The sequence below is a fragment of the Phocoena phocoena genome, chromosome 20 (assembly GCF_963924675.1).
Source record: "Phocoena phocoena chromosome 20, mPhoPho1.1, whole genome shotgun sequence".
NCBI lineage: Eukaryota > Metazoa > Chordata > Mammalia > Artiodactyla > Phocoenidae > Phocoena > Phocoena phocoena.
In genome coordinates, this window is record NC_089238.1 from 55,475,139 (window position 1) to 55,502,514 (window position 27,376).

The 27,376-nt window shown below is 50.3% G+C and overlaps 1 protein-coding gene across 1 annotated transcript in view; it reads left to right on the plus strand.

Annotated features, from left to right (window-relative positions):
- CRISPLD2 (cysteine rich secretory protein LCCL domain containing 2) overlaps positions 1–27,376 on the plus strand; it is a 47,384-nt gene that overhangs the window by 5,018 nt on the left and 14,990 nt on the right. Inside the window, exons 3-13 of the mRNA XM_065898826.1 lie at positions 2,374–2,506; positions 2,959–3,074; positions 6,888–6,988; positions 9,639–9,641; positions 12,264–12,404; positions 14,614–14,674; positions 18,300–18,366; positions 18,846–18,976; positions 21,110–21,153; positions 23,499–23,571; positions 25,960–26,035. Coding sequence (XP_065754898.1) covers positions 2,374–2,506; positions 2,959–3,074; positions 6,888–6,988; positions 9,639–9,641; positions 12,264–12,404; positions 14,614–14,674; positions 18,300–18,366; positions 18,846–18,976; positions 21,110–21,153; positions 23,499–23,571; positions 25,960–26,035 — 946 coding nt within the window. The remainder of the gene's footprint in view (positions 1–2,373; positions 2,507–2,958; positions 3,075–6,887; positions 6,989–9,638; positions 9,642–12,263; positions 12,405–14,613; positions 14,675–18,299; positions 18,367–18,845; positions 18,977–21,109; positions 21,154–23,498; positions 23,572–25,959; positions 26,036–27,376) is intronic.

Consider the following 27,376-nt stretch of genomic DNA (forward strand, 5'->3'; position numbering starts at 1 on the left):
GCTTGCCTTCAAACGCCTATTTACTCTATTTCCAGCTCTTTAAGCTGGGAGTGTAATGGGGCCACGAGTAGCTGCATTTTCCTTAGTGCCCTTCCGGGAAGGACCTGGGCAGGTGTCACCGTGTGTCCAGAGGTGTGACTTCGTGGAACCACAGCAACCCAGCATTCTTTTCTGCTTTTTATGAAGTCAGTCTTGTGACAGCATTAAGAGAAAATGTCTAAAGGGATCCAAACCCATCGATCCACTGCCCTGGTTCAGCAAGTTGCGTGTTCCTGGGCTTGTGGGCTGCATCTGGTCGTGGGCCGGCATGTTTTCACGTAGTTGTAACTGTGGCCAGGACAGCTGTTAATTCTTTTTTTTTTCCTTCTCATACGATATCAAACAATTTTCTGTTACATAGTTGCCATGGTTATCACCTCGTCAAGTCTGCCTGTGGGCCATGAAGTTGACAGACTGGAATTTAGCCATTCCATTCTTTTTTTTTTTTTTTTTTTTCCTTTGGCGGTACGCGGGCCTCTCACCGCTGTGGCCTCTCCCGTTGCGGAGCACAGGCTCCGGACGTGCAGGCTCAGCGGCCATGGCTCACGGGCCCAGCCGCTCCGCGGCACGTGGGATCCTCCCAGACTGGGGCACGAACCCACGTCCCCTGCATCGGCAGGCGGACTCTCGACCACTGCGCCACCAGGGAAGCCCCCCTCTTTTTTTTTTTTAAATTAATTAATTTATTTGTTTGTTTTTTTCGCTGTGTTGGGTCTTCGTTGCTATGCGTGGACTTCCTCAAGTTGAGGCAAGAGGGAGCTACTCTTCGTTGCCGTGCGCGGGCTTCTCATTGCGGTGGCTTCTCTTGCTGTGGAGCACGGGCTCTAGAGCACAGGCTCAGTAGTTGTGGCGCACGGGCTTAGTTGCTCCGCGGCAAGTGAGATCTTCCCGGGCCAGGGATCGAACCCGTGTCCCCTGCATTGGCAGGAGGGTTCTTAACCACTGTGCCACCAGGGAAGCCCGAGCCATTCCATTCTTGTAGCTAGGTTTTTTTTTTTTTTTTTTCTTTTCCCCCTTGACTCATTTGAAAGATTTCAGCAGGAAAACTTTGAGGGGTAGGACTGGTGGGTCCCAGGGCACAAAGACTGTCCCCCTTCTGGATGAATATTGCCAACTCACTTTACGAAAGAGGCCCTCTTCTGAAGGCCCCTCTGCAGCCAACTGTTCTCTTTCCAAAACCACCCCAGCCTGGCTGTGCGGTTCCAGGGAAATAGACAGACTGGTGATGGGTTCCCTGTGACTCTAGGGCTCTCTTGCTGCGTGTGTCTCTTTCCCCGAGCTGGCTCCAGGAAGGGAGGCTGCTTCTCCAGCCACGGCACTGACCGCCACCATTCCCTGGGTCCTGACAGTAATTGTTATAAGACTTCTAACCACCCGGGTCCCCACGGTGCCCTCAGAAGTCACCAGTCGCCACCACATCTGTTCTCTTTATTGAAACCTCTTTGTTTACACTTGCTGGTGACAGCGACCGGGGGTTCCAATCTGGTTTATTTTCTTTCCCGGTACCAACCTGGCGGGCGGGGCTGAAGCGAGGGGGTGGTGGCCACCAACAGTGGCTGGGGGCGTGCTCCTCAGGGTTGGGGACGAGGGAGGGCTCAGGTGATAAAATCCCAAAGGGGAGCTTGGTACAAGGGTTTGCCCAGCTGACTGCAGGGCTCTGGACACCTGTGGGTTCCTGTGCCTTGAATGAGTTTTCTTCCTGGAGTCTGAGTCCTCGGGTCCCCAGGCAGCCAAGGAGCAAAGCTGGTCATGACATTACAGAAACGTGAGGCTTTAGGCTGCTGTTTGGCTGTATGTGTGTGTGTGTGTGACAGGGACCTGTCTGCCCTGTCCGCCATAGCCAGCTGTTTCCCAACTTCCAGACCCTCCCCTGCCACAGTTCAGTTATCTGGGCAGGATCTGTTCCGTTATCTACTTCCTGTTTTTCTCTACATTGACTGTAAATGGACTTGCACCTTCAGTTTTGTCTTAAGCAGTAATAGCTGTGAAATATGGGATTTGTTCTTAAGCGGTAATATCCGTGAAATGTGGGATTCCCCAAATGTACGTGAAAATTAATACATAATTATTAACATTAAAAAGAACTCACCGGGAGCCAGGTAAAAGTTTCCCACACACACTGGTGGCTTGTAGGTCACCCAGGGACACTCCTGGAACCCAGAGGAGGCCAATTCGGGTTTTAAGCACTTTTAACAGATACTGGGTGGGATATGGGGCTGTTGGCCCAAAGAAGCACCCCCTCCAGCTGCTCCATGGGTGGCAGTGCTGCCAGCGGGGGTCTCTGTCGTTGGGTGCTTGGTGGCTGGCATGTAACAAGCTGATCTGCCCCTGCAGGTATCGCTCTCCTGGCTTCCACGTGCAGTCCTGGTATGACGAGGTGAAGGACTACACCTACCCCTACCCCCACGAGTGCAACCCCTGGTGTCCAGAGAGGTGCTCTGGGGCCATGTGCACCCACTACACACAGGTAAGGCTGAAGATCAGGTGTGACCTCAGCCTGGCACCCCCAAACACTGTCACTCACCTGGCCCTGTGGGACTGTTGCCCAGTCAGAAAACCTCTGCTCTATCATTGCCTTCATTTTTTCCTTTAATTCAGCACTACTCAAAGTATAGCTGGTGGGCCAGGCTGTTTGTGGCCAGTTCACAGATATGGAAACTGAGAGTAAGCGCTAGAAACTTCTATGGCAGCTTTACATTGCTGGGGAATTTTCCTTGTGTGTTTTTTTGTTCTTTTTTTTGTTTGTTTGCTTTTGTTTTAAAGAAATGTGTGGATCTTTAATGGGTTAGGGGAAGAATCTGGTCCTTCACCTCTTCACCACACACCCCTTTACTGCCAGCGCCTTATGGATCCAGACCAGATTATATCACCCTGGTCATTTGTCCCTTGAGCTCAGATGTATGGATGTCATCTTTTCAGATAGTTTGGGCCACAACCACCAAGATTGGCTGTGCTGTGAACACCTGCGAGAGGATGAATGTCTGGGGAGATGTTTGGGAGAATGCGGTCTACCTCGTCTGCAATTACTCTCCAAAGTAAGAACAAGTGACATGGTTTTATGGGTTGGGGTGTGTTCGCCTGCTATGGAAGACCCAACTGAAACTGGCTTCAGTGGCAAAATCTCTTTATTATTTCACATAACAAGGCATCTAGAGGTTGGTGCATCTAGGTTAGCTTAATAGCTCAGCATGTCAATGAGAACTTTCTGTCTTCTTGCTGTATTGTCCTCGCCTCATGGTCCCAAGATGGCTGTAGAGCACCAGGCATCACATCTTCCCAAACAGAAGGGAAGAGAATGGTAGAAAAGGCCTGTCTCCTTAGGCTTTTCTCACCCCTGGCCCACTTTCTCCTCATGTCTTTGGCCAGAACTAGACCACTCATGGACAAGGGAGAACAAGAGTGCCCCAGTTGGCTTTGACCAATGAAATTGCCCCAGTTGGCTTTGACCAATGAAATCGCCCCAGTTGGCTTTGCACGTCACTCCCTGGGGCTACTTGAATAAGTCAGAAGCAGGAGTAGTTGGCTGGGCAACCAGTGGGGTCTGTCATAGAGATTCTTTTTCTCTGAAAATACGCAGCAGATAGCACTCTAGAAAACAGGTATTCATGCTAGCCCTAGTTTTTGCATCTTTATATCTCCCCTCCCAGAAGCGACCTCGTCACACCTTTAGGTCATAGTCCCACTTCCTGTTGACAGCATCCCGACGTCATCAGTGTGTCACTTATCCCTTTACTCATTCACCTCCGTCGCTCATCAGACGAGTGTGTGCTGACTCTCAGAGACCGGCTCACCCGGTTATAGCCTATGGTTTGCACACTGGCCACTGGGCTGGCCGCCATCCTAGCACTGGGCCCTGCACGCAGTGTGCCCTTGAGGCATGTTTTCTCCATGACTGCATGAAACAGGAATGACCTCATTTACTGGGTTGGATCAGGAGTAACCGTGAGAAGGTAGGATGAAGAGGGAATCGCTGAGGTTGGGGGGAAAGTAGAAACTCTCCGTAAACCATCTGGCACGCCTGTGGTAATGACGTCTCAAGCGGCCCACGGGGATGAGGGCAGGGGGGTTACGTCATCCATGGGAGGGACCTGAGCCCCATGGAAGAGCAGTAAGGTGGTCCCCATGGTGGAACTCCTTGCAGAGTGGCAGGTGGGGAGTGAGGAATCATGTGATTTAAGTCTTTATATTAAAAAATACACTAGAAGATCCAACCAGAAATACCATTCTTCCCTTATTTAGTCTTTACCGCTTTCTTGAAAAAATAATGACTTGTGTACAGTAAAGTACAGTAATCCTAAGAGCACAGCTGGATAAATTTTCACACATAGAGACATGTATTAGCTCAGGCTGCCGTAACAGAATACCACAGATCGGGTGGCTTGAGCAATACACATTATTTCTCACAGCTCTGGGGGCTGGAAGTCCAGATCAGGGTCCAGCAGGGTCAGTCTCTAGTGAGGAGTCTCTTTCTGGCTCACGGATGGCACATCCTCCCTGCGTCTCCACAGGGCGTTTCCTCAGCGTGTGCTGGGGGTTGGAGGGGGAGGGAGAGGAAGGGGGAATTGAGCTCTCTGTGTCTCTTCTTATAAGGACACTAATCCTATCAGAGTCCCACCCTTGTGACCTCATTTAACCTTAATCACCTCCTCCGAGGCCCCATCTCCAAATGCAGCCACGTTGGGGGGTTAGGGTTTCATCATACGAATTGGGGGGGGCTGGGCATATGTATATGCATTATGTATGCATTATGTATACCCGTGTAACTAGTACCCAGGTCAAGGGAGGGAGTATTTCCAGGGCCCCAGGCTGGAAGCGGGGCCAGAGTGGCTGACATTCTGACACCCCTCCCCATCGGTCAGTCTGTCTGGTTCGGACCCTCCTGTGAATGGACAGATATGCCCTCTTGTGCCTGCCGTCTGCCTTTCAACACCGTGTCTGGGAGATTCGTCCGTGGTGTTGTGTGTTCGGTGGGCATTTTTTTTCAGATGTCTTTGTGGTTTTCCATGATGTCCACAGCCTCTTTCTTCAAGAGTCTGAGCCCCCAACCATGCAGGGGGCAGTGGCTGAGAGGGTGGGCCCTGGGGTGGTGTCTGGGCTCAGGTCTCTTTGGGAGGGGGTGGGGTGGGGTGGTCTTGCACCTTGACGGCCTCATGGGTGGGGGAAGGGTGCTCACTTCCTGGGGCTGTTGGGAGCGGGGAGGTTGCCCGTCTACAAGCACCCAGCCCGCATCCATGACCGGTAACCCGGAGAGCTACTGCTCCAGCTGTGTGGGAGACTTGGTTTGTCGCTGAGGACATGTGGAACCTACCTGTGCTGGTGCACTTGGCTGGGGGAGGGGAGGAGCCTGTCTGGGAGGCCCAGAGGGTCTGAAGAAACCTACTGAGCCCCACCCGGTGACAGGGCAGGTGCTGGGGTACCCTGGGTCCGCCGGGTGATGGTCCATTTGGGAGGGCCATCCCGAAGCCCCCCGTGAGCCCCTAGCCAGCCTGCACATGGGGCAGAGGTGCTCAGTGAGGCAGGGTCTGCAGCCTGGTGGGGGGTGTTATTTTCCATCCATGGGTGCAGATTATAACAGCACCCCCCAGCCGCCCTCCCACCATCCCCAGGCCCGATGCCCGCGTGGCCCTGGGTGATGCCGTTCTGCTATTTTGAGCCGTCCGGGGCCAAACAGAGAGTGTGTTTTCTGCAGTTGTCTCCCGGCCGTCACTATCAGGACCCCTTCTTGGCCACCCTGGACAGCCGTCAGAAACGTCACCCAACGAGGATGTTGATTTAGCAAATGCTCAGAGAGCATGTTGCCGTCACCAGGGGCTGGCCCCAGTCTGAGGCATCCACGCAGACGCCCTCTTCATCTCATGACCACCCCCCGTGGTTACCCCACTACAGAGAAGGGGGCAGAGGCTCAGGGTCGAGGGGCATTGGCTGGGTTCACCCGGCTGGCAGGGCCAGGTCCAGCCCTGGGAGTCCGCTCATCACTGCTCGGCCATGCTTGGCCCAGGATCGGGGGCCGCCAGTCTCTTTCCTGAGTGGACAGACAGGTGACGGGGCACCCATGAAGGAAGTTTCTAGAACAGATCACGAAGACTGGCTCCCAATCACTCACCTCTCCGGCTTGTGCTGCTAAAGGCCCAGGTGCTGGGAGAAGGGCTTGGGAATTCCACTCACCACCTGCAACCTGGCCCCTGGAGAAATCCCACTGACCGGCCTCTGGTTTTCCTGCGCTGGGAACTTAAAAGGGTGGCGGATGGCACCTGTAATGCCCAGAGGGACCTTGGTCCCAGCCCCGAGAGCAGAGTGCGGTCAAAGGCTCTGAGCCCCACGGCCTGGGTTCAAATCCCAGCCCTCCCAATCCCTCGTTGTGTGACCTTGGGTAAATCCCTTAACCTCTCTGGGCCTCAGTTTCCCCTTCTGAAAAAGGATTGAACTCCAGCACGTCCCTCCTGGGGTGTTGGAAGGTTGGAGTGAGCAGGTAGGTCTGTGGTAAACACGAGGCACTCCCTGGAACAGGCTGACCTTTACTCATTTGAGAAATGGCTTCAGAGGATCCCAGCAGCTTCCAGTTCAGAGGCATCAGGGCTGGGACTGGAGGTGGCTGACAGCATTCAGAGTTGCGTGAGGCCACAGGACAAAGGTGCAGGGAGAAGGATGCTTTGTAGCTCCCGACTGCGATTCTTCTGGAATTCTCTAGACTCTGTACACAGGAGGGGCTCAGGGCAGGTGCCTTCCCCATTCACACCTTCCTTCCTCCCTGACCGTGTCTGGGGTCCCGAGAGGCTCCAGAAAGGAGAGAGAAGCCCCCCGGGCCCTGGCGTGGCGGCCCCCTGACGGTGTTTCTGGTCTGTCCTCAGGGGGAACTGGATCGGAGAAGCCCCCTACAGAGCTGGCCGGCCCTGCTCCGAGTGCCCGCCCAGGTATGGAGGCAGCTGCAGGAACAACTTGTGTTACCGAGGTAGGAAACGACTTCAAAACCCTTTGGAATGGGCGTCCCCTCCAGTCCCTGAGTCACAGAATGGCTGACGTGAAACGGGGAAGTTGGACAATTTGGGGGGGGAAATTGGTCCCTCCTGCCCTCCCCCTCGGCCCTCCCCTCCTCGCCTCCCCACCTCTGGACTCAGGGTTCAGCCCCAGCTCCCCGGGGATACGGCTACCCCTGGGACGTCCCCTCAGTGCGCGTCTCCCGTGGGAGGCATCCCTGCTCTCTCGATGCTCAGAGTTTGGTATAAAACATACAACAAACAAGGAATTTAAAACAGCCACGTGATTGATGGTGCGGGCGAGCTGCAGGACAGGCAGGGGCCGCCCCCCGCGGCTTGTCAGAGCCCCTCCTGCCCGTCCTTGTCCCCCGCAGGCCACCCAGCCGCGTATGCAGCTCGTCTGGCCCTTACTCATCAGAAACCTGTTTCCCCTGCCCCACAGCTCAAGCCAAGCCGAGCTCTCAAAGGCTCTCAAAGGCCGTGTTTTCCGGCGATATTGCCTGCGGCTCATGCGGCTCAGAATGTTCCCACGTCCCGCTCCTGTGAATAATGTGCATTTTGCGTGCCTCAGGTGCTCCTCGCATTTGGGACTGTTTCCTCCGGCTCCGTCCCAGAAGGAGCAGAGCCCGCCAAGGGGCTGACCGTGTTTTTGAGGTTGAGATGTGTTTTTTTTTTTTCCCCGTGGCTCCATCAACAGGTCTTGTAATGGCTGAGAGGGGTCTTTCAGGAGAGGTGGGATTGGGCGAGGGGAAACGCAGGATCAGTCCGGTGGGCTCCGGGGTGAAGAGTGGGGCTCCCAGACCCTCCCAGGCCCGCTGTTCGCTACTGATTCTGCCCACTGCGGGGAGGGCGTGGGGATCTTGCAGGCGGGGAGAAGCAAGGATCTGAGAGTCCAGTCCGTGCTGGTCCCCTGGGTCGTGAGTTAAATGCGGGTGGCTGAGGCTCCAGGGGGACCTCAGGGGGCTCAACCCAAGTCTGGACATTAGGCTTCTGGTTCTGGCCCTGCATGATTGGAAGCTGTTTGCTCAAGCCAGCTGATCACTCTAGCCATCAGCAAAATGGGTATGATAGCTCCCGCCTTCCATGACGCATCTCGGGCTCAGATGAGAGAGCCGGTGCATTTGGTGCGAGTGTGTTGAGCGCCTGCTGTGTGCCAGGACGTCGCCAGGTGATAGGGATGGGGATGCCTGTGGGGACCCGACAGTCACGGTCCTGCCCTCGGGAACATGAGGTCCAGCGGGGCCACTGCCCTGAGGAGTGACACGCATCTTTCAGGGGACGTAACAGATGCCTCAGGGCTTAACAACAGGAGTACCCACCATCAGCCAGGTCAGGGGAGGCTTCCCAAGCAGGCGGCTATTGAGGAAGAGGACACGGCCTAGTAATGAGAGAAGGGAAGGGTGTTTCTGGCAGGTGGAACAGCACGTGCAAAGGCCTGGAAGGTGAGGCATCGCGGTCACGAGACTGTGAGGCAGAAGGGCCCACAGGGATGTGCAGGTCCCGGCAGTGCCTGCCACGCAGCAGGGGCTCTGTAAGCATTTGTTAGATGGAGTTTCTCCTGCTCTCCCACCCCCTCTCAGGCAACACACCTCTTCACTGTCTTCGAGAGGGAGGTGCCCACACCTGTCCTTAGTGAAATATTCCCAGATAGCCCAGCTCCGATTCCTGGATTCATGGGAGAGGCGTGGGTTTTAGAGTTCGGCATGCCTGCCTGAGGAATATCAACCCTACGTGTTCCAGCGGTGAGCACCTGGGCAGGGCATTTCATCTCTCTGAGCCTCAGTCCTCCTGTGTGAAAACGGGGTGATGTGTCAGCCCCTGGGGGTCGTAGGAGGGCTGAGAAGAATGCAGGCTGACACTCCAGGCATATCGGGCCGCAAATCCCCATTCAGGCAGGTCCTGTGGCTGCTGTCCAGTCACCCAGAGGGGCAAATCCCCCCATCAGATCCTGCGTGCTGATTTGGGGACCGTGAGGGAGGGATGCCCACTGGGGCTCCCCGTTGGCTCTCGCATTGGGAGGGGGCTCCGTGTGCGCACAGGCAGGCTGTCAGGGTGCAGGGCAGGCAGAGTGGGGCGTCTCTGCGTTCCTGGACGTGTGTGCTCGGACACACTGCTTGCCTTCTTTGAGCCTTGGTTTCCCCATCTGTAAGAGTGATGACATCGTTCTCCCGCAGATGAGTTGCTGGGAGGATGCAACAAGGAGGATGTGAGTTGCTAGGACAGCAGCCTGCACACAGTCAGTGCTTTATGAACGCAGCTCATTACTTCCTTGGAGAGGTGGGAGTGGGGATGTATGACTGCGCTTATCACCTGGCATGGGGTTCTTCCTCACCTGGGAGGTACTGGGGGCCCTCTCCCAGCCAGGGGGCCCCATCCATCTCAGGATCCTGGCAGACCCCTTCTCCTCTCGGGAAACACAGCTCTGGTGTCACACCTCCTCCAGGGAGACTTCCCTGAGTCCACAGACAGGCAACCCACCTGCCTCCGTGCTCTTACTGCCACCAGACTCTCCTTGCACTTGATTCACCTGTAGTTACAACTGCTGGTTCACTCCCGGGCCTCCAGGGCCACGTAGCAGGTGTGTTCTGCATGTCGTCTGAATAAATATACCCCCGATATCCACAGAGGGTCATTTTCGAAGAACAAATGCACACAAAGATAGCCTAGATGCTGGTTAACCCACCCAATGAAGCCTCCTGGACTTGTTTCTTTATTTTTGGTGGAAAATGCCCAACTTCACTTGGTGGGCGTCCCGATTTTCTTAGCTAACCATGCAGAAAGTCTCTTCTAAAGCAGCTTATCTGCATAAACTACTTACTAAGCATTTATTGAGGTGCCTGGCAAGGCCTTGACCCATAATGGAGATGGAACAGGGATAAGGATAGACCGTAAGAGAAGATTCCATCCCTCCAGCCCTTCCCTGTGTGGCGATGAAGGGAGTGGACTTTGGGGAAAGGTGATTTGACTCTCAGCTGTGTGAGCTTGGGCAGGTCACATAGCCTCTCTGAGCCTCGGTTTTCCCGTCTGTAAAATGGGGCTGCTCATGCCTCCCAGGGCAACAAGAGGTTGAGGTGAGAGCTTGACGTTAGTTATGGGCTTCATCCCCACTTACTGAACCAGGCGGGAGTCTGCAGAATGATGGAGCAATGCTGTGTGCCTTGGGACCCCTGGTCCGGAGCTGGACGGTGCACGGAGTAACCTTGCAGCGAACTTGGGCACGGAATTTCCCCAGGCCTCTGCTGGTCCGCACAGGGGATCTTAATTAGGATGTGATCAAATACAGCCCGTCCTCTGGGTAAGCATCCCACTTTTCGTGTGTGTGTCTGAGGGCGAGGACCGTCTACCCATTTTCTTAAATAGTGAGCCCTCAAATGCTTTAGACTGCTTTACCCAACTATATTTGGCTAAATAAAGCCACGATTATGAGGTATAAAAATCCTAAAGGCCAGTGGAAGAAAACCCAGCTTATTCCAGAGACAGCTCTGGCTTTCAGTGAAGGACAAACCTGAATAGCCACATTGACGGGAAGACAGACAAGAGACAGCCGCTGGGTCCCAAGTGGTGTTTGCAAACCCAGCGTCTTCATAAAGATTTCACCTATAGCGTTTGGCTACAAATGATGTGTTCAGAATTCCCTTCCTGAATGTCTTTAAGCTTTGCTGGGACTTTTTTTTTTTTTCCCCCAAAGAATTCAAAGACAGAATTTGTTGGGCATTTCGATCATCCTTCACTCAGCAAATTTTCTTGAGCAGCTACTATGTTTTGGGAGCTGGGTGTAGTGTGGTGTGAAGCAGGCTGACTGCTGGCCTCAGGGAGTTTACAGCTGGTGGAGGAGGTGGGTGGTGGTGAGCACGCCGTCCAGGAGCAGTACATGGAGGTCCATGAGCTCTGATAATGAACTTGGGACTCAGGGTTGCTGTTCTCCTCCGGCTTAAATCCTGTCCATCCTCCTATGAGTCAGGGTAGTGGTTGTGCCGTGATGAATCGGCCAGTGAAACAGCTGCAGAGTATCCCAGCCTTGAAAAGCGTCAGCGAAGATGTCACTTGCCCTTCATATTCTTGAATGGCTTGTATCAACGCAAACCCTTGGTCTGCTTTTTGGAGAAAAGTTGTTGCTCTTCAGAAGAAGTAAGGATGAGGCTGGGGATTGGTGAACACGTGATGGGACTTGAGTTTTAATCCGTTGACACAGAGAGGCCTGCGAGGGCGCTTCATTCCTGCTCCTTGAAACCGTTCTTACCCAAACACATCTGTTGTCTTTTCTCATTGGAGGAGCTTGGAAGGCAGGGGTTTCCACCTCGGGTCCACAGACACCCTTGGAGGGGCGGGGGTCCCCCAGCAGAGATGCGCGCTGATTCATCTTTGATAAGGGTGCTCAAGCGAACTCAAACAGCAATACTTTGCTTTACTTTGGCTGGAATTTATGCTTTGGTATCCAGCTGGCCTGATCACATATCACAGCGAGTGGTTAATAGTTGACTTTCATGACGAAAACTGGAAGTAAACCGATGCTTAATAAATGCAATGTATTCGGTGAATTAGAATGTTTTGAAACATGAAGGTCACGGTCATGGTTGGAGAAATAATAATATTTGGGTGGGGAAAATATTGGGACCCGAAGAACTAAGTGTTTTAACCAAGAGTCGGGTCTTTGGCTCGTTCTAGATGATGGTTCCAATGTTATTGGGCTTCGAAACTTCAGTGCAGAGAAAGGTTCAGTGATCTTGGCCTGCAGGAGTGGGGAAGGAAGCAGAATGCGCTGGTGGTGAGGGGCATTGGGGTCCAAGACCATTGACGAGGGTCTTCGTGTGCCATGACGGCGTGTAAATGAGGCGGACCCCTCCTCCAGTGAGAACCTAGGGCCAGAGGCACCTCAGCGGAGACAGCTACGGTTTGAGGTCAGAGGATGAGGTGGCTTCCTGAAGCTGCTTCCTTGGGCAGAGAAGGGACAAGAAACCATTCTGATGATCCAGGGGTGGGCGCCAGGGCCTTCTAACCTCTGGTCAGCCCAGCCGCTCTTGTGTCCAAAGCAAACACAGTGAGCGGAGAGCCATCCACCGCCCCTTGGCGGGGAGAATTCCACCTGGCCAGCAGTGTCCTGAAATGTAACTTTCTCTTTGCCACTGAAATGACCCTTTGTGAAGCCAAACCTCGAACAACTTTAGTTTCCAAATTGCTTCTTTATTTTTTCCTAAATGCATTTTGGTTGAATCCCGGCATGTTGCTTTTCTCTCCCTCTTCACTATTAAGAGACATACGACCAGAAACCTGAAACGGACGAGATGAATGAGGTGGAAGTGGCCCCCATTCCTGAAGAGAAGCACATCTGGGTCCCGCCGAGGGTGATCAGACCCACGAAGCCCAAGAAAGCCCCCGCCGTGAACTACATGAGTGAGTGGGGCTCTGCCCTCTGCCAGCCACCTCTGGAGGGGGCAGTTTTCTTTGGGGTGGGCAGAGGAGGGAAACTGGTGGGTTGAGAGGTCTCCAAGACGACAAACAGCAGGGAACTGGGTGGGGTGTAGCTTGCAAAAAGCACAACCTGAAGATGTTTCTAAAAAATGATATTTTTAAGTCATTTCAAAAGAAGCATTATAGGAGCTGTGCTTGGGTGGCCTTTTCCCCCCTGGCAGGTATTTTAAGGTTAGACCTTCTCTTGTCCTTTCAAAGAAGACTTGGGCTAAAATTGGGTTCCTGTTGGAAGTGCCTGGCTCCCAAAGGGAGAATGAACGTGCAGCGTGGAGCCCGGCCCCCGCGGTCGTCATGCACCAGCCCTGTGACTCCGACAGTCACCCGACTCTTTGAGAGTCGATGTGCTCATCCATAAAGTGGGAGCAGTGATGCCTCTGTTAGCATTTTTTTAAATCAGTGAGATACGGACCTGTGCATTTCATATGTCCATATTTTACAAGAGGCATTGGGTTCTTTTTTTTTTGGCCGTGTTGGGTCTTCGTTACCACACGCAGGCTTTCTCTAGTTGCGGCCAGCGGGGGCTACTCCTTGTCGCGGTGCGCGGGCTTCTCACTGCGGTGGCTTCTCTTGCTGCGGAGCACGGGCTCTAGGCGCGCGGGCTTCAGTACTTGTGGTGCGCAGCCTCAGTCGTTGTGGCTCGCGGGCTCTAGAGCTCAGGCTCGGTAGTTGTGGTGCACGGGTTCAGTTGCTTTGCGGCCTGTGGGATCTTCCCGGAGCAGGGATCAAACCCGTGTCCCCTGCACTGGCAGGTGGATTTCAACACTGCGCCACCAGGGAAGCCCGGCATTGTGTTCTTGACGAAGGAGAACTGCAGCAATTACTAGGGAACAAGGCCATGGATTCTAGACCTGGGACAAACCTCCTGGGCTGTATGTCAACGTTCTCATCTGTTACTCTCACACATCTCCTTACCAGAGCTGTCGCAGCTCTGTCAGGTTGCTGTGGGGATTATTTGCAGTAAACGGGGGCCACCCAGTGTCAGCTGTGCTTTGAGCTCACCATCAAGTTGCCTCCGACACACCCCCCTTAAGGCCAGAAGTTGGATGTCCTCCCAGAGACTTCCGGAAGTCCCCAGATGCCTAGTGTTCTCACGCTCACCTCTGTCGCACCTTCTTCTGCCTGGTCTCCCGAGACGCTTCGCCTGCTAGGGCTCGCTCCTTTCTTTCTGCCCTCCCCTGCCGGGCTCCGATTACCCCCTCCGCTGCTCACCTGTGTATGAGGCACCTTTAGTGAAGGGTTGAGGCTCTGGAGGGCATTTTCTTACAGACACGGCACCAAGTGTGGGTTCTCTGCCCACCGGTGTCTCTCTTTTCCCTCCAAACCTCACACAGCATAAAACGGGACTCAGCCCTGAGTGAGGAGGCCAGCGCATGCCCATCTTTCTCAAAAATCCTCCGCTATTTTGTCAACTGCCCTGCCCTGCCCTCAGCCCCCACTAGTCTCTATCCTCTGGGCCTTCAGATGTCTTTCTCCTGGGCTTCCTGCCTGTTCAGTCAGCTGTGGCTTTCTTTGACCAGGAAATACGCTGATGTTCTTGTCTGTCCAGAAATTCCAAACGCTTCAGTTGTTTTTTTCTTTAATAACGTAACATTACAAAGTAATATGTCTTTTTGTCAAACTGTGACACTACTGCAAGATTCTGATATGTCCCTATAAAATACACCAAAAAGGAAAGCTTGGCAAAGTCATCTTGGCTGGGGGCGGGGAGACGACACTGGTGAGAATGGCTGGGTGCCCGCCAACCGGGCTGGACAAGGCTCGCCCTCCAGAGCCCTGTGAGGCTATGGGGCACTTAGTGTGCCAGGCTCCCTTCCAAGCCTACAGTTACTTTCTCATTTAAGGCTCACAGCAACCGTTGGAGGTGGATGCTGTCCTCGTCCCCCTTAGTAAGCAGAATTTGAACCTCAGAGAGGGGAAGTAAGGTGTCCAAGGTGGCAGTGCTGCTAGAAAGAGGGTCTGGGATCTGACCCTCACCCTAAGCCTGCAGCCATTGGGCCATGCTCTTGCTTTCATTATGACATGGATTCCAGAATGTTCCAGAGAGTTCCTCAGAGGCGGGGATGGGGTCTTCTAACTCAGACTCATCCTCCCGCTTCTTGCCTTGACAAGTATTTCTGCATTTCTCTCCTAGCCCAAGTCGTCAGGTGTGACACCAAGATGAAGGACAAATGTAAAGGGTCCACGTGCAACAGGTAAGGCCTGGCCCGTCCCCGTCTCGCTGCCTGCAGCCCTCTGAAGCACCTGCTCTCGGTCATGGGTCACATCCTGATCTGTCAGCTGATCTACATCTGGAGAAATGCCAGGTGTACCAGCAGCAGATGTGCTATCGACAGGGAGACCTTGACCGATGTTTTTGTGAGGCTGGGGGCTCCCTCCCATCTCTCTGCATGAAGGGGTTACCCAGCGCTAGCACAGCCTAGCCCAGAGCTCTGTGCCGGGGACGACTGGGGCTGCAGCAGCGTTAGGGCAGGTGTGAGCGTGGACGGGTCCAGCACGGCTGCTGTGGAATCCAAGTCGGCCTGCTTCCCGAGGGGTCCCACCAGACAAAGAGCGGCCTGCGTGTCCCCCAGCATTGAACAAATTCACGTAGCTGATGGAGTCACTTAGTATCGTCCATTTCAGGTGTTGAAAAACATCTGCCAAGGAGAACAAGCTTGGTTTTGGCACCGTAGCTGCTGGGCTGCTCCTTCTGGCAGTGAGTGGCCGACAGGTGTAGCGGCCCTACATAGGTCCTCAGGTTCACGGCAGGAAACTGTGTTATCGGTGGAGGGGCCCTTACTCTTCTTCCTATGGATTCTGGCATCCATTCATCTAAAGCTGAATTGCATTTTTATGTCTTTTTCATTTATTTATTTTATTTATATTTATTTTTGGCTGCGTTGGGTCTTTGTAGCTGCACACGGGCTTTGTCTAGTTGCGGCGAGCGGGGGCTACTCTTTGTTGCGGTGCGTGGGCTTCTCATCGCGGTACCTCCTCTTGTTGCGGAGCACGGGCAGTAGTGTAGTTGTGGCACGCGGGTTCAGTAGTTGTGACTCGCGGGCTCTAGAGCGCAGGCTCAGTAGTCGTGGCACATGGGCTTAGTTACTCCGTGGCATGTGGGATCTTCCGGACCAGGGCTCGAACCCGTGTCTCGTGCATTAGCAGGCAGATTCTTAACCACTGCGCCACCAGGGAAACTGTGAATCGTGTTCTTTAAAGCACACGCTAAAAGAGAAGGTATATTGTATTACCTAAAAGAGAGGGTCCTATTTTATACCACGGGGACTTGGGGATCTGGTTTGCCAGGACAACGCATCACTCAGACTTCGGCAGGAGTGTCCTGGGACAGACAGAGCAGCCCAGGATCAGATGTTCAAGGGGCTCATACGTCATCCCACGAGCAGCTGGCGATGGGCCAGCAAGTACTATGAAAGTAGAACCAGGCACTTTGTTGGTGAGATGAGCAAGACGTGGCAATGAGGGTGGTGGAATGACCGTCTGTCCCCTCGCACCGGAAGGGGTCTCCACTCCGCAAACTCACAGGTCTGGGATTCCCAGAACGCTCCCGAGTTGCCCCTTGGTGGTGATATGCCTCTGAACCGCAGGCTTGTTACAAGAGCATCACGCCTGAATATTCAATGGGAAAAAATGACAAGGTCTGGAGAACATTTGTTGTTAGCATCAAAAGAGTTGCAGGGTTGGGGGTAGATGGGACCCTCCCCAAGCACGGAAAAGGCAGGGGTCTGTCCACATGAAGACTGTTAGATGCCTCCAGTCAAGATATAGAACTCAGCCCACCTGCGACCACAAGAACATTCACGGTGCAGCTCCTGGAAGCTGTCCCACCATCTGGCACATCAGTTTTCTGTACGTGGTGCTTTTACAAAAATAATATTTACTGGACTTTTTTTCTGACTTTAAAAGGTATTCTTGTTCATTGTAATTCAGGAAAACAACAACCCAAAAAAAGTATAAAGGAAAGAATAAGTGTCCCACAATCTCGTGAACGTCAGGAACCATTCTATGTAGTTTCTGTGCACTGCTTAGGCTATACTGTCATGCAATCTTGTGCGTTACTGGTTTCACTTAAGGTTTTCCAAAGTCAATAACTATTCCTCAAAAACTTCATTTCCAGTGGCTGCATTAATACTCTGACATTTGGCCACACAAAAATATATTTGGCTATTCCTTTGACACCTGCTGACTTATTTCCAGTTTTTCCCTATTACAAATGGTTGGAATAACATGGAGGTCTGACTTTCTGTCTTTTTGCTTGGGAGATTCCAGAATTAAGGGATATGAATTTTTTTTAATGGAAACGTAGTTAATTTACAGTGTTGTGTTAGTTTCAAGTGTACAGCAAAGTGATTCAGTTATACCTATATATATTTTTTCAGATTCTTTTCCATTATAGGTTATTACGAGATATTGAGTATAGTTCCCTGTGCTATATAGTAGGTCCTTGTTGGTTATCTGTTTTATATATAGTAGTGGGTATATGTTAATCCCAAACTCCTAATTTATCCCTCACCCCGCTTTCCCCTTTGGTGGCCTTAAGTTTTCTATGTCTGTGAGTCTGCTTCTGTTATGTAAATAAGTTCATTTGTATCGTTTTTGTAGATTCCACATATAAGTGATATCATATACTTGTCTTTGTCTGACTTACTTCACTTAGTATGATAATCTTTAGGTCCATCCATGTTGCTGCAAATGACATTATTTTTTTATGGCTGAGTAATATTCCATTGTATATATATACCACATCTTCTTTATCCATTCATCTGTCGATGGACACTTAGGTTGCTTCCATGTCCTGGCTATTGTAAATAGAGCTGCAATGAACATTTTGGTACCTGTCTCTTTTTGAATTATGGTTTTCTCAGGGTATATGCCCAGTAGTGGGATTGCTGGGTCGTATGGTAGTTCTATTTTTAGTTTTTTAAGGAACCTCCATACTGTTCTCCATGGTGGCTGTATCAGTTTACATTCCCACCAACAGTGCAAGAGGGTTCCCTTTTCTCCACACCCTCTCCAGCATTTGTTATTTGTAGACTTTTTAATGATGGCCATTCTGGCTGGTGTGAGGTGATACCTTATTGTAGTTTTGATTTGCATTTCTCTAATAATTAGTGATGTTGAGCATCTTTTCATGTGCCTATTGGCCATCAGTGTGTCTTGTTTGGAGAAATGTCTATTTAGGTCTTCTGCCCATTTTTTGATTGGGTTGTGGTTTTTTAAAAAATAGTAAGCTGTATGAGCTGTTTGTATATTTTGGAAATTAATCCCTTGTCGGTAGCATCATTTGCAAATACTTTTTCCCAGTGCAGAGGCTGTCTTTTCGTTTTGTTTATGGTTTAAGGGATGAATTTTGAAGGCTTTCTGGAAAGATTAACTGTTGTTTGTGAACATGATCACCATCATTTAGTTTTATTCTATTAAAAAACCCTTGATGCCTGGAAAATGCCAACTCCTTTCAGTCTGCACATCTTCGGTGACTGATATCTGAGGATTTTTTTTTTTTTTTTGGTGCCTTTGAAGCCACTTGTCTTTATTCTGTGAATTGTCTATCTGTTCATAGAATTGTCCATCTATTCAATTTGAACCTGAAGCACATGAAAATAGTCTTTAAGGAGGTCAAGTTGAATCTAATTGTGTCTGTGTGACTAGAAACTTCAGCCTGGGTGAATTGTGAGTTGCTCCAAAACAATGCATGCTATATCACTGATGCTTTTCTATATGTAATAATAGAGCTGTTGAAGGGAAAAACCCCAATAAATTCACGATGCGGTTTCATGAACATGTTTACCTCTGAAAATCATCTTCTTTCTTCTCCATCAGGTACCAGTGCCCAGCAGGCTGCCTGCAGCACAGGGCAAAGATCTTTGGGACTCTCTTTTATGAAAGCGTAAGTATGGCCAGCATTTCTTTAAATGGCTTGTGTGGACTCCTGTCTCTGTTTTAAAAGCAGGTGGCTGGTTTTCAGGGGAACAGATTTTCTTTCTGCGCCTTAGTCAAACCCCGCTTTTTGTAGAGCTGATCCACGTGTGTTTCTGGGGTCACAAACGTGTGAAGCCACTTTTGGGAACTGGGGATGACCCTCGAGCAGACCAGTCTCCATTTTAGGCCGAGCATTAAATGCTCCAACTGGATGGGGAGAAAGGGCTGTTTGTCCCTGTTCTTGGTTTGTAAAGCAACTCAGATGAGTTCTTCGAGATAAGCACCCCCGGAACAAAGACGTGTTATAGAGTGCAGCCAGAGTGAGAAGTGGGGTGAGCCTTGGCCCGACTTTTTGTGGGTTGAGGACAAACATCTTGGATGTTTGGGGAGATGATTGCAGACAAAGATGAATTCAGATTTACTTACAGTCTGACCTGTCCCCCGCAGGCGTCCAGCATCTGCCGGGCTGCCATTCACTACGGGGTCCTGGACGACAAGGGAGGCCTGGTGGACGTCACCAGGAACGGGAAGGTCCCCTTTTTCGTCAAGTCTGAGAGAAACGGCGTGCAGTCTTTGAGGTAACTATTCGGTGATCAGGGTTCCTGAAGACTTCTTTTCTGCTTATGAGAGCACTGTTGAAACTTCGAAAAGTACTGAACAATATAAAGAAGGAGGAAAACACTGAAGATGACCTTAATCCCATAACTCAGAAATCGCCCCTATTGGCCGTTCAGCCTATTTAATCCCAGTGGGTTTCGGTGTGTGTGTTTAATGTGGTTGAGTTTTGTTTCTTCTTTGTTTGTTTTTGTAGGTTTTAGGAAAGCTTATTGCGTATTTAAAATGAACACTGCTCTTAATTATGAAATGTACACATAGCCATGAAGATACAGAAAAACGGAAATAAGGAAATACTAATCTCTTCATTCCCACTTCCCAGAGATAATCTACGTACATGACCTTCAAAAGCATAGCCTTGCAATCTGAGTTCTGAATCCTGCTTTTTCTCCCTTCCTTGTCCCTGAGAACTCTTCAGACACTTCAGTAATGACTGATGGTATCTTTGAGTTTGTAGGCTAATTCTTTTTTTTATTTACACCTTTATTGGAGTATAATTGCTTTACAGTGGTGTGTTAGTTTCTGCTGTATAACAAAGTGAATCAGCCATACATATACATATATCCGCATATCTCCTCCCTCTTGAGCCTCCCTCCCACCCTCCGTATCCCACCCCGTAGGCTAATTCTTGATTGGCACTTTTTTTTCCCCCTGAGAACGAGGCTTTTCATTTTTTAAATATACTTACTTGTTTTTGCAAGGTGTTTTTCATGCAAGGTATGTGGATGGCTGACGGGGCAGACCACATTCGCCATTCTGACTTTTGGGGGTTGATGGGGTGGGGGGACCGTGAAGAACCGCGGCAGGCCGTGTCTTGATCTGTCCGTGGCATCTGAGGCATAAGGTGACCAGGAGCTGGTGGGACCCACTGGGGGCTCTAGGGTCAAACAGACCCGGCTCTGACTTCTCCCTTTGCGTGACCTGGGCTGGCTTCTTCATCCCATCGGGGTGGCAGTACTCTCATTTATAAATGAGGGCCATGGCAGGACCCGGGGCTGACACCCAGCTAACCCACCACGAGGCAGCATGTCAGGGACCCCCGTGTCAGTGCCCATCCCAGGGTCTGCAGCAGGAAGGCACCCAGCAGACGCTCCTGTGATAGTTACAAGGTGGCATGTCCATGTCCCTTCCGAATAGTGAGGCCACTCAGAACATTTCAAAATCTACATGAGTCATTCTGTTTGGAAAGGCCTGGTTCTTCGGGCAGTGTTGCAATGTTCCTTCTTCTGTCTTAGCTGGGGATTTTATGTAAACAAAAAAAGAGCAAGGAAGTTTAAACGAAAGCAAAGAAAATATTCATGGAGAGATCGGTTGGGTGACCTCAACCCCAGCCTTGATGAAGCTCCGCCCCACCACCGATGGAGCTGTGGGCTTGACCAAGGGTTCAGGTCCTGCATTGCCTGGGACCCTTGTCCTGAATCCATTTCTGGTCCCTTCCAATGGCCAACTTTACATCTAGAGTGGGGTTCTTCACGTCTTAGAATTAGAGTCGGGGAGTGTGTGAATGCAAAGCAAATTAAAACTTCAGTTTCACTCACCTCTAATTGAAATGTGGTATCTTCTTCCCTGGTGGGTGTTAGCCCCCAATCTGAGTAGCACTCGTAGGGCCAGCGACTTTCTCACGGGTGGGAATCCATGTGATGGAGACACCTTGAAACAGTCTCTGCTGTCATGATCCCCAAATGACAGTAGTTAGAAGACCTGCCGCTAGGTTCCGTTTTCAGTGCGTTAATAAAGATGCACAGCTATGACGCTAACACAAATTTGTCTTAATACTTTGATGATGATATTAATAATACCTGATTTCCTTCTAATCTTTTCAATTTATCATTGCATTTTAAAACCATTGTTCTGAGAAGGTGTCCGTAGGCTGTACCAGGCTGCTAGAGGGATCCTTGGCACCAAGAAGATTAACGAGCCCTGCTCTAGAATCTTCTCATTCTAGATCCTGCTCTAGAATGTCCCAAGGGCTTTCAGGCTGATGGGAAACAAGTAGAAAAATGTAAAGTTGAGGCTGTAAATAAAATAAGTGCAGGAACAAGCGTGTACTTTCAGACGCGTTTCTGTTTGCATTTACCTAGTGATTCCTTTTACAGCAAATACAAGGCCTCCAGCTCATTCACGGTGTCAAAGGTAAAAGGTAAGCTGGCCAGTCTTTTCTCATACGACCGCAATACGCAGGTTATCTTGGGTCTCCCTGGAACTTCATTCCTCTTAGTTATTGATTTAATGTTTACCGTGTCTGCTGCTGTTGCTCTCAGCATTGTAAAGATGTTTAAGAGGTTCCTGAGGAGGTCAATCCTTTAACTAATTTTTTAAAATATCATAACTTAGGGGGAGTTCCCCGGCAGTCCAGTGGTTAGCACTTGGCGCTTTCACTGCTGTGGCCCAGGTTCAATCTCTGGTTTGGGGATTAAGATCCCGCAAACTGTGCGGCACGGTGAAAAAAAAAATCTGAACTTGGCCATGGACCTAGATAGCTAACCTGAAACACAGGCATGGGTTCCCAGCTGACTGTCACAGAAGTACTAATGCCTGGGTCTAGAGCAGCTAATAGGTTGCATAGGGAGTGTCAATTTCTAGTGAGTGATAGTGGCTACCTGGAGCGTCGTTTTGAGAAGGATTCTGAGGCCTCATTCTGGGCTCAGCAGAGCACAGAGCTTGATAGATTAGTAATGTCTGCCGTGGACAAGAGAGGGAAACGTGGGGAAGTCCGTGGCCCATACTTGCTGTCTCTGGCCCAGCTTTTTGTATGGCCTCCGGGATGTTCACTTGGCAGGGTGGCATGCATCCACAGGAGAGCACGCTGTAACCAGAATTGGGGTCTGGGTTATAGTTGCCCAGACCAGGCACTTGATTGAAATAGTCTCAGGCAGGTGGGGATGCCAGGGTGCCCCACCCAGCACCCTCCCCTGGACCCTCTCCTTGATCCTTGCCCACTGACCCTTTCTTCTTTTGGGAAACCAATTCTTGTCATTTGCCCTGGATACAAGAATATCTGGTTAGATATCTTTATAAAAACATATAGCAGGGGCTTCCCTGGTGGCGCAGTGGTTGAGAGTCCGCCTGCCGATGCAGGGGACATGGGTTCGTGCCCCGGTCCGGGAAGATCCCACGTGCCGCGGAGCGGCTGGGCCTGTGAGCCGTGGCCGCTGAGCCTGCGTGTCCAGAGCCTGTGCTCCTCAACGGGAGAGGCCACAACAGTGAGAGGCCCGCCTACCGCAAAAAGAACAAAAAAAACCATATAGTAGCTTTTCCCCGTTACAAAAGTAATGCCTGTTTATTCCAGATAATTTAAAAATACAGAGAATTGTTGAAAAAAAGAAAAAAAGACCCAAATTCCACCATTCAGAGATAACTGCTCTGAACATTTTGGTGGATATCTGTAGTGTTTCTTCTCCCTCAGCATTAAGAGTATATACGTTGGTAATGTATACGTTGATATGTTTTTAAAAATTGAGATGGAATTGGTAACCTGATTTTTTTTTCAAGTAATAATATATCAAGAATAGTCTTCTATACCTTTAAGTGGACTTCTAAAACTCATTTTAGTGATTTCCCCAGCATCCCATTGTATAGCAGACCCTTGGTGTAGTAAACCAGTCCCCTTGTTGGATTGCTGCATGGACCCCTGGCCCATCCAAGTGATCGGCTGGACCAAGAGTGGGCAAACTACAACCCTCAAGGCCAAATCCTGTCTGCTGACTGTTTTGTAAATAAAGTTTTAGTGGCACCTGGCCGTGCGCACCCATTCCTTTCCACATTGTCTGTGGCTGGTTCCTGCTACGATGGCAGAGCTGAGTGGTTATAACACAGACCATAGGGCCCACAGAGCTGGAAATATTTACTCTCTCGCTCTTTAAGGAAGAGTTTGCCGAGCCCTGGACTGGACAAGGACAGGCTGTCAGAGACTACAGGTGGCCAGTATTAGAACCGCTTTCTTACATCTGTTGTTAAAACACAACATGTGACCTTGAAGGAAAGAGTCACCTGCCCCTTGGGAAGGGTGTGAGCAAAGAGCTCGAGGCTGTGAGTCGGAAACCTGGACCCTCAACCATGTCCTGTGCAGCCTCAGGAGGTCTCTTAGCTTTTCTGGACCTCAGTTTCCCCATCTGTATAATTAGTGTAATACCCGCCATGAGGCTCCAGCAGGATAAAGTAGAGGCAGAGGCTTCAAGGTGGAAATGCACGATGCAAATGAAAAGTTTGCTCGCCCCACAGAATAAGTGTTTAGGGTGATGACACCTTTGACCTGTAAAAACGCTTGGGCCTTGGGTTTTATCTCATCCCTAGAGTGCCCCTGGGGGAGGTGCCAGGAGCATTGGGGCCTGGCACCTGCTGGGGCCTCATCCCAGCTCTCATCCCGGTTCGGGGGCCCAAGGAACCTCTAGGACCCATTGTCCAGCAGCCTGTTTCACAGACCAGTAGCCTGAGGCCCAGGCTCGCCCGTGACCTGACCCTTCCCCTACGTGTTCCTATTCACAGTGCAGGACCTGGACTGCTACACCACCGTGGCCCAGCTCTGCCCATATGAGAAGCCGGGGACCCACTGCCCAAGGTAAGGCTCCCTGGCATCTGGATTGGCAAACATGGGGGCCGAGAGAAGAAGGGCCAGGTTGGGTGGCGAGTCACTGCCCGGAGCCACGCACAGCTGAGTTCTAGACGTGGCCCTGGTGTGTGTCCACCCAGGAAGTCAGTCGCTTTGCGCTCCGAGTCAAGGACCCACTTGACCTCTCCCTGAGACCCCTCGTTCTCAGCCCTGGCTGCACATTGGAATTGCCTGAGAGGCATTAAAGGAACAAGTCCCAATCTCCGGGCGTGGCCCAGCAGGACATCCACATCTTTAGAAGCTTCTGGGTGAGCCCCGTGTGTAGCCAGGCCCCGGGGCCCCGCTCTGGGAACTTAACTGAAAAGATGGCTTTGCCCTTCTCGATGTCACCTCCACTTGAAGGAGAGAGTATTTGACTTCATTTGCCGCCAGGCTCTTCCCAAGCCCCCAGACAGACCTTGGGACCTGTCATTCTTGGCCTCTCAGATCAGTCGAGAACTCTGGAAGCTGGGTGCCCCTGGTCCCCTTGGAATCAGCTCCTTGATTCTTGTACTTGATCTGTTACGCTTTCTGTGGGTCACTTTAGAACTAGCTCGTTAAAACTCAGCTTTTTGGAGGTGTAATTTACACACAACAAAATCCACCTGTTAAAAGTATACAGTTCGATGTGGTTTGACAAATGTACACCGCCATCCAGGCAGAGAACATTTTCATCACCCCAGCACGTTCTCTTGCTGTCCGCCCCCCTCCCTCCAACTCCCACCCCCATCCCTGCCAACCACTGACCTCCTTTCTGTCCCTGTAATCGTGCCTTTTCTGGAATCTCATATACATGGAGCCATCACAGCACGGAGACTTGGGTATCTGGCTTCTTCCACTCTGCCCAGTGCTTTGCGATTCCTCTGTGTTGTGGAGGGAATCGGTGATTTGTTTTATCCTTTCATGTTGCCGAGTGGCAGGTGTTCCATTCTGTGGACGTACCGCAGTTTGTTTGGCTAAGGAGTGGGTTTCACGTGCGTCTGCCCAAACCTTAATTGGCTGGGTTTGGGGAGGATGGTGCATCAGAACAAAAGGAGGGGTGTCTCCAAAGGACCTGTTAGATCCTGTCAGAAGCTGGGCTACGTAGCCCTGAGATTCCACAAGCTGTGCGGCATGGCCCAAACAAAAACAAACCAAAAATCTAACAGGTGGAGAACCCCGACGTGTGAGCAGGGAAGAGCCCCGGGAGGGGGGCCAGTGAGGGGACCAGATGGGGTTCCTGAACCCTCCCCTTTGCTACTCACAAGCCAGAGGGCTTCCGGCTGCCGTTTTGGTTCCTTGGTCCCTGGGCTCCAGCCCATGGTGCACCTGTTCCGGATAAAGACAAAAGACCTTTGTTTAAGTAAAGCTCGTGTTCTTTCCTGGTGTGAGAGATTCCAGTTTGAGGCGCTCTCCCGCACCCTATGGCAGGGATGTGCTGACTGACGCAGCGGTGAGCCAACCCTTCCTGCCCCGGGTTATCAGCGCCCCCTGCCTGGAATGTTCTGTGACTCACGGAGGTGAAGGCCCTTTCCTCCGCTACACAGGGACGTGGCCTTTCTGAAAATCTATTGATTGTAATCTCCATAATGTAGCAACAGTATGAACCAGCCAACATCCAAGAATGGGAGGAACAACCCCTTACAATCCCATACTCCCCTCTCTTAGATTTTTATTTCCTTTCACCTTGCTGTTTCTACATGTCTTGTTGTGTGGCTTTTTTTTTTTTCCATAAAGATATTCCATTTTATTAATAAGTGACTGGTCAGAAAAAAGAAACAGAAAGCATGCATTACTAAGGTACACTGAGTAAACCAGCAATTTTAATGAAGTAATCGACCAGCAAATGACCCAAAAACCTTTAATTCCTTTCATTTTAGTTACAGCTTTAAAATTTTTCATTTATTTATTTAAAAATAAATTTTATTGGAGTATAGTTGATTTACAGTGTTGTGTTAGTTTCAGGTGTACAGCTAAGTGAATCAGTTACATGTATCTATCTCCACTTTTTTTAGATTCTATTCCATATAGGTATAGGCCATCACAGAGTATTGAGTAGAGTTCCCTGTGCTCTACAGTAGATCCTTATTAGTTATCTATTTTATATATAGTAGTGTATATATGTCAATCCCAGTCTCCCAATTTATGCCTCCCCGTATGGGGTTTTAAAATTCTATATGCACTTTTAAGGAAGAATATCTTTATCACTGCTAGGGTAGGAGAGGCATATTTTTTTCTTAAAGAGTAAACCGTGTGGTAGTTGCCTTTCACCCAAGTACTTAAATCTTGATGTTCAAATAAAGAGGGCCAGCTGCTTTTCTCAAGAAATTTTGTTTTCTGCTGATTATAACCATCACCTAAATGCTTCTTGTTTTCCAGAGTACACTGTCCGGCGCACTGCAAAGATGAGCCGTCCTACTGGGCTCCCGTGCTTGGAACCAACATCTATGCAGACGTGAGTATTCTGGCCTTTTCAGCTGCCACCCCACAGAAACCACATTCCAAGGTCTGGACATCAGAAACTTGAGATCCCATTCCTGTGCCTCTAGCTAAATTTAGATCACTCATTTTTGCTACCATTGCCCTAGTTTCTCCATTTACAGAAATATTTGAACTTCCACCAATATGTGCTCGTGAATACGGACACAGGTGTACCTCCTCCTACACAGAGGGCTTCAGAGTTTGGTGAACTGAATCCTGCTTCTCTACTGACGTGCTTTTTTCATGTGAAGGCTCCCATGCATCCCACACTTCATTCCCCCAGATATTTAATAACCCTTCTGGCTCTCCTGATGCATTTATAAGCTATTCATCCACTGCACTCACTGCATTTCTTTGTGGCTGTGTACACACAGAGCTAAAAGCACGTGGAAGAAAATACAGACTACCTCCAATTTACTACTTGTTAATAACCACTCTTAGTATATTGGAGTCTGTTCTTCCATTTTTCCCTCCTAACTTTAGCAAGGAAGCTTTAGCCTGATTTTTCTTTTTCTTTTCGTTTTTTAAAAATTTTATTGAAGTATAGTTGATTTACAGTGTTATGTTAATTTCTACTGTATAGCAGAGTGACTCAGTTATGCATATATAGTTTCATATTCTTTTCCATTATGGTTTCTCACAGGATATTGAATATAGTTCCCTGTGCTACACCGTGGGACCTTGTTGTTGATCCGTCCCATATACAATAATTTAGTTTGCTTAGGCTGATTTTTTTGAAGTGAGGCCTACAAAAAGTAGTCTCTTCCCTCCGGTGGTCCAGGCTTTAGGGACATGGTGATCCAGAAGATGTGACTGTGGTCATAGTTCTGCCCAACAGACTATTTGATCTTCTTGCCAAGTTGTTTATCTCTCCGTAGAATGAGCCAGAGCTGGGATTTTTCTAGTCCAGGAAATCTTCTAGGTTTAAAAGTCCATGATGAGATCAGCATCGCTCATCCCCAGCTGACATTTTTACTCAGCCTTCATTTTTCCCGTTCTCCCTCACCCACGACCATCACCTTCGCCCCCATCTGCCTTCATTTATTCTGGAGTCCTGTAAATGTGAGGTCACTGAGTTCTGCCAAGTCAAAGCAACCTTCGTGGCTACCTGCCCCCCCCACCCCCATCTTTTTTTCTTTCCCGATTAAATGAGTCTTTTTTTTTTCTCCTTGAAAGCTACTAATTCAAAATTGAGTTCTGAAAGTTTAATGAAGGAGTAAAATAATGTATATCAGTTGTTATAGTAAATGTTTGAACCCAAATCTGCTACTGAAAGACAGCGTCTTCGGTTTTTAAGTGCTTGAAGTGTAAAGGG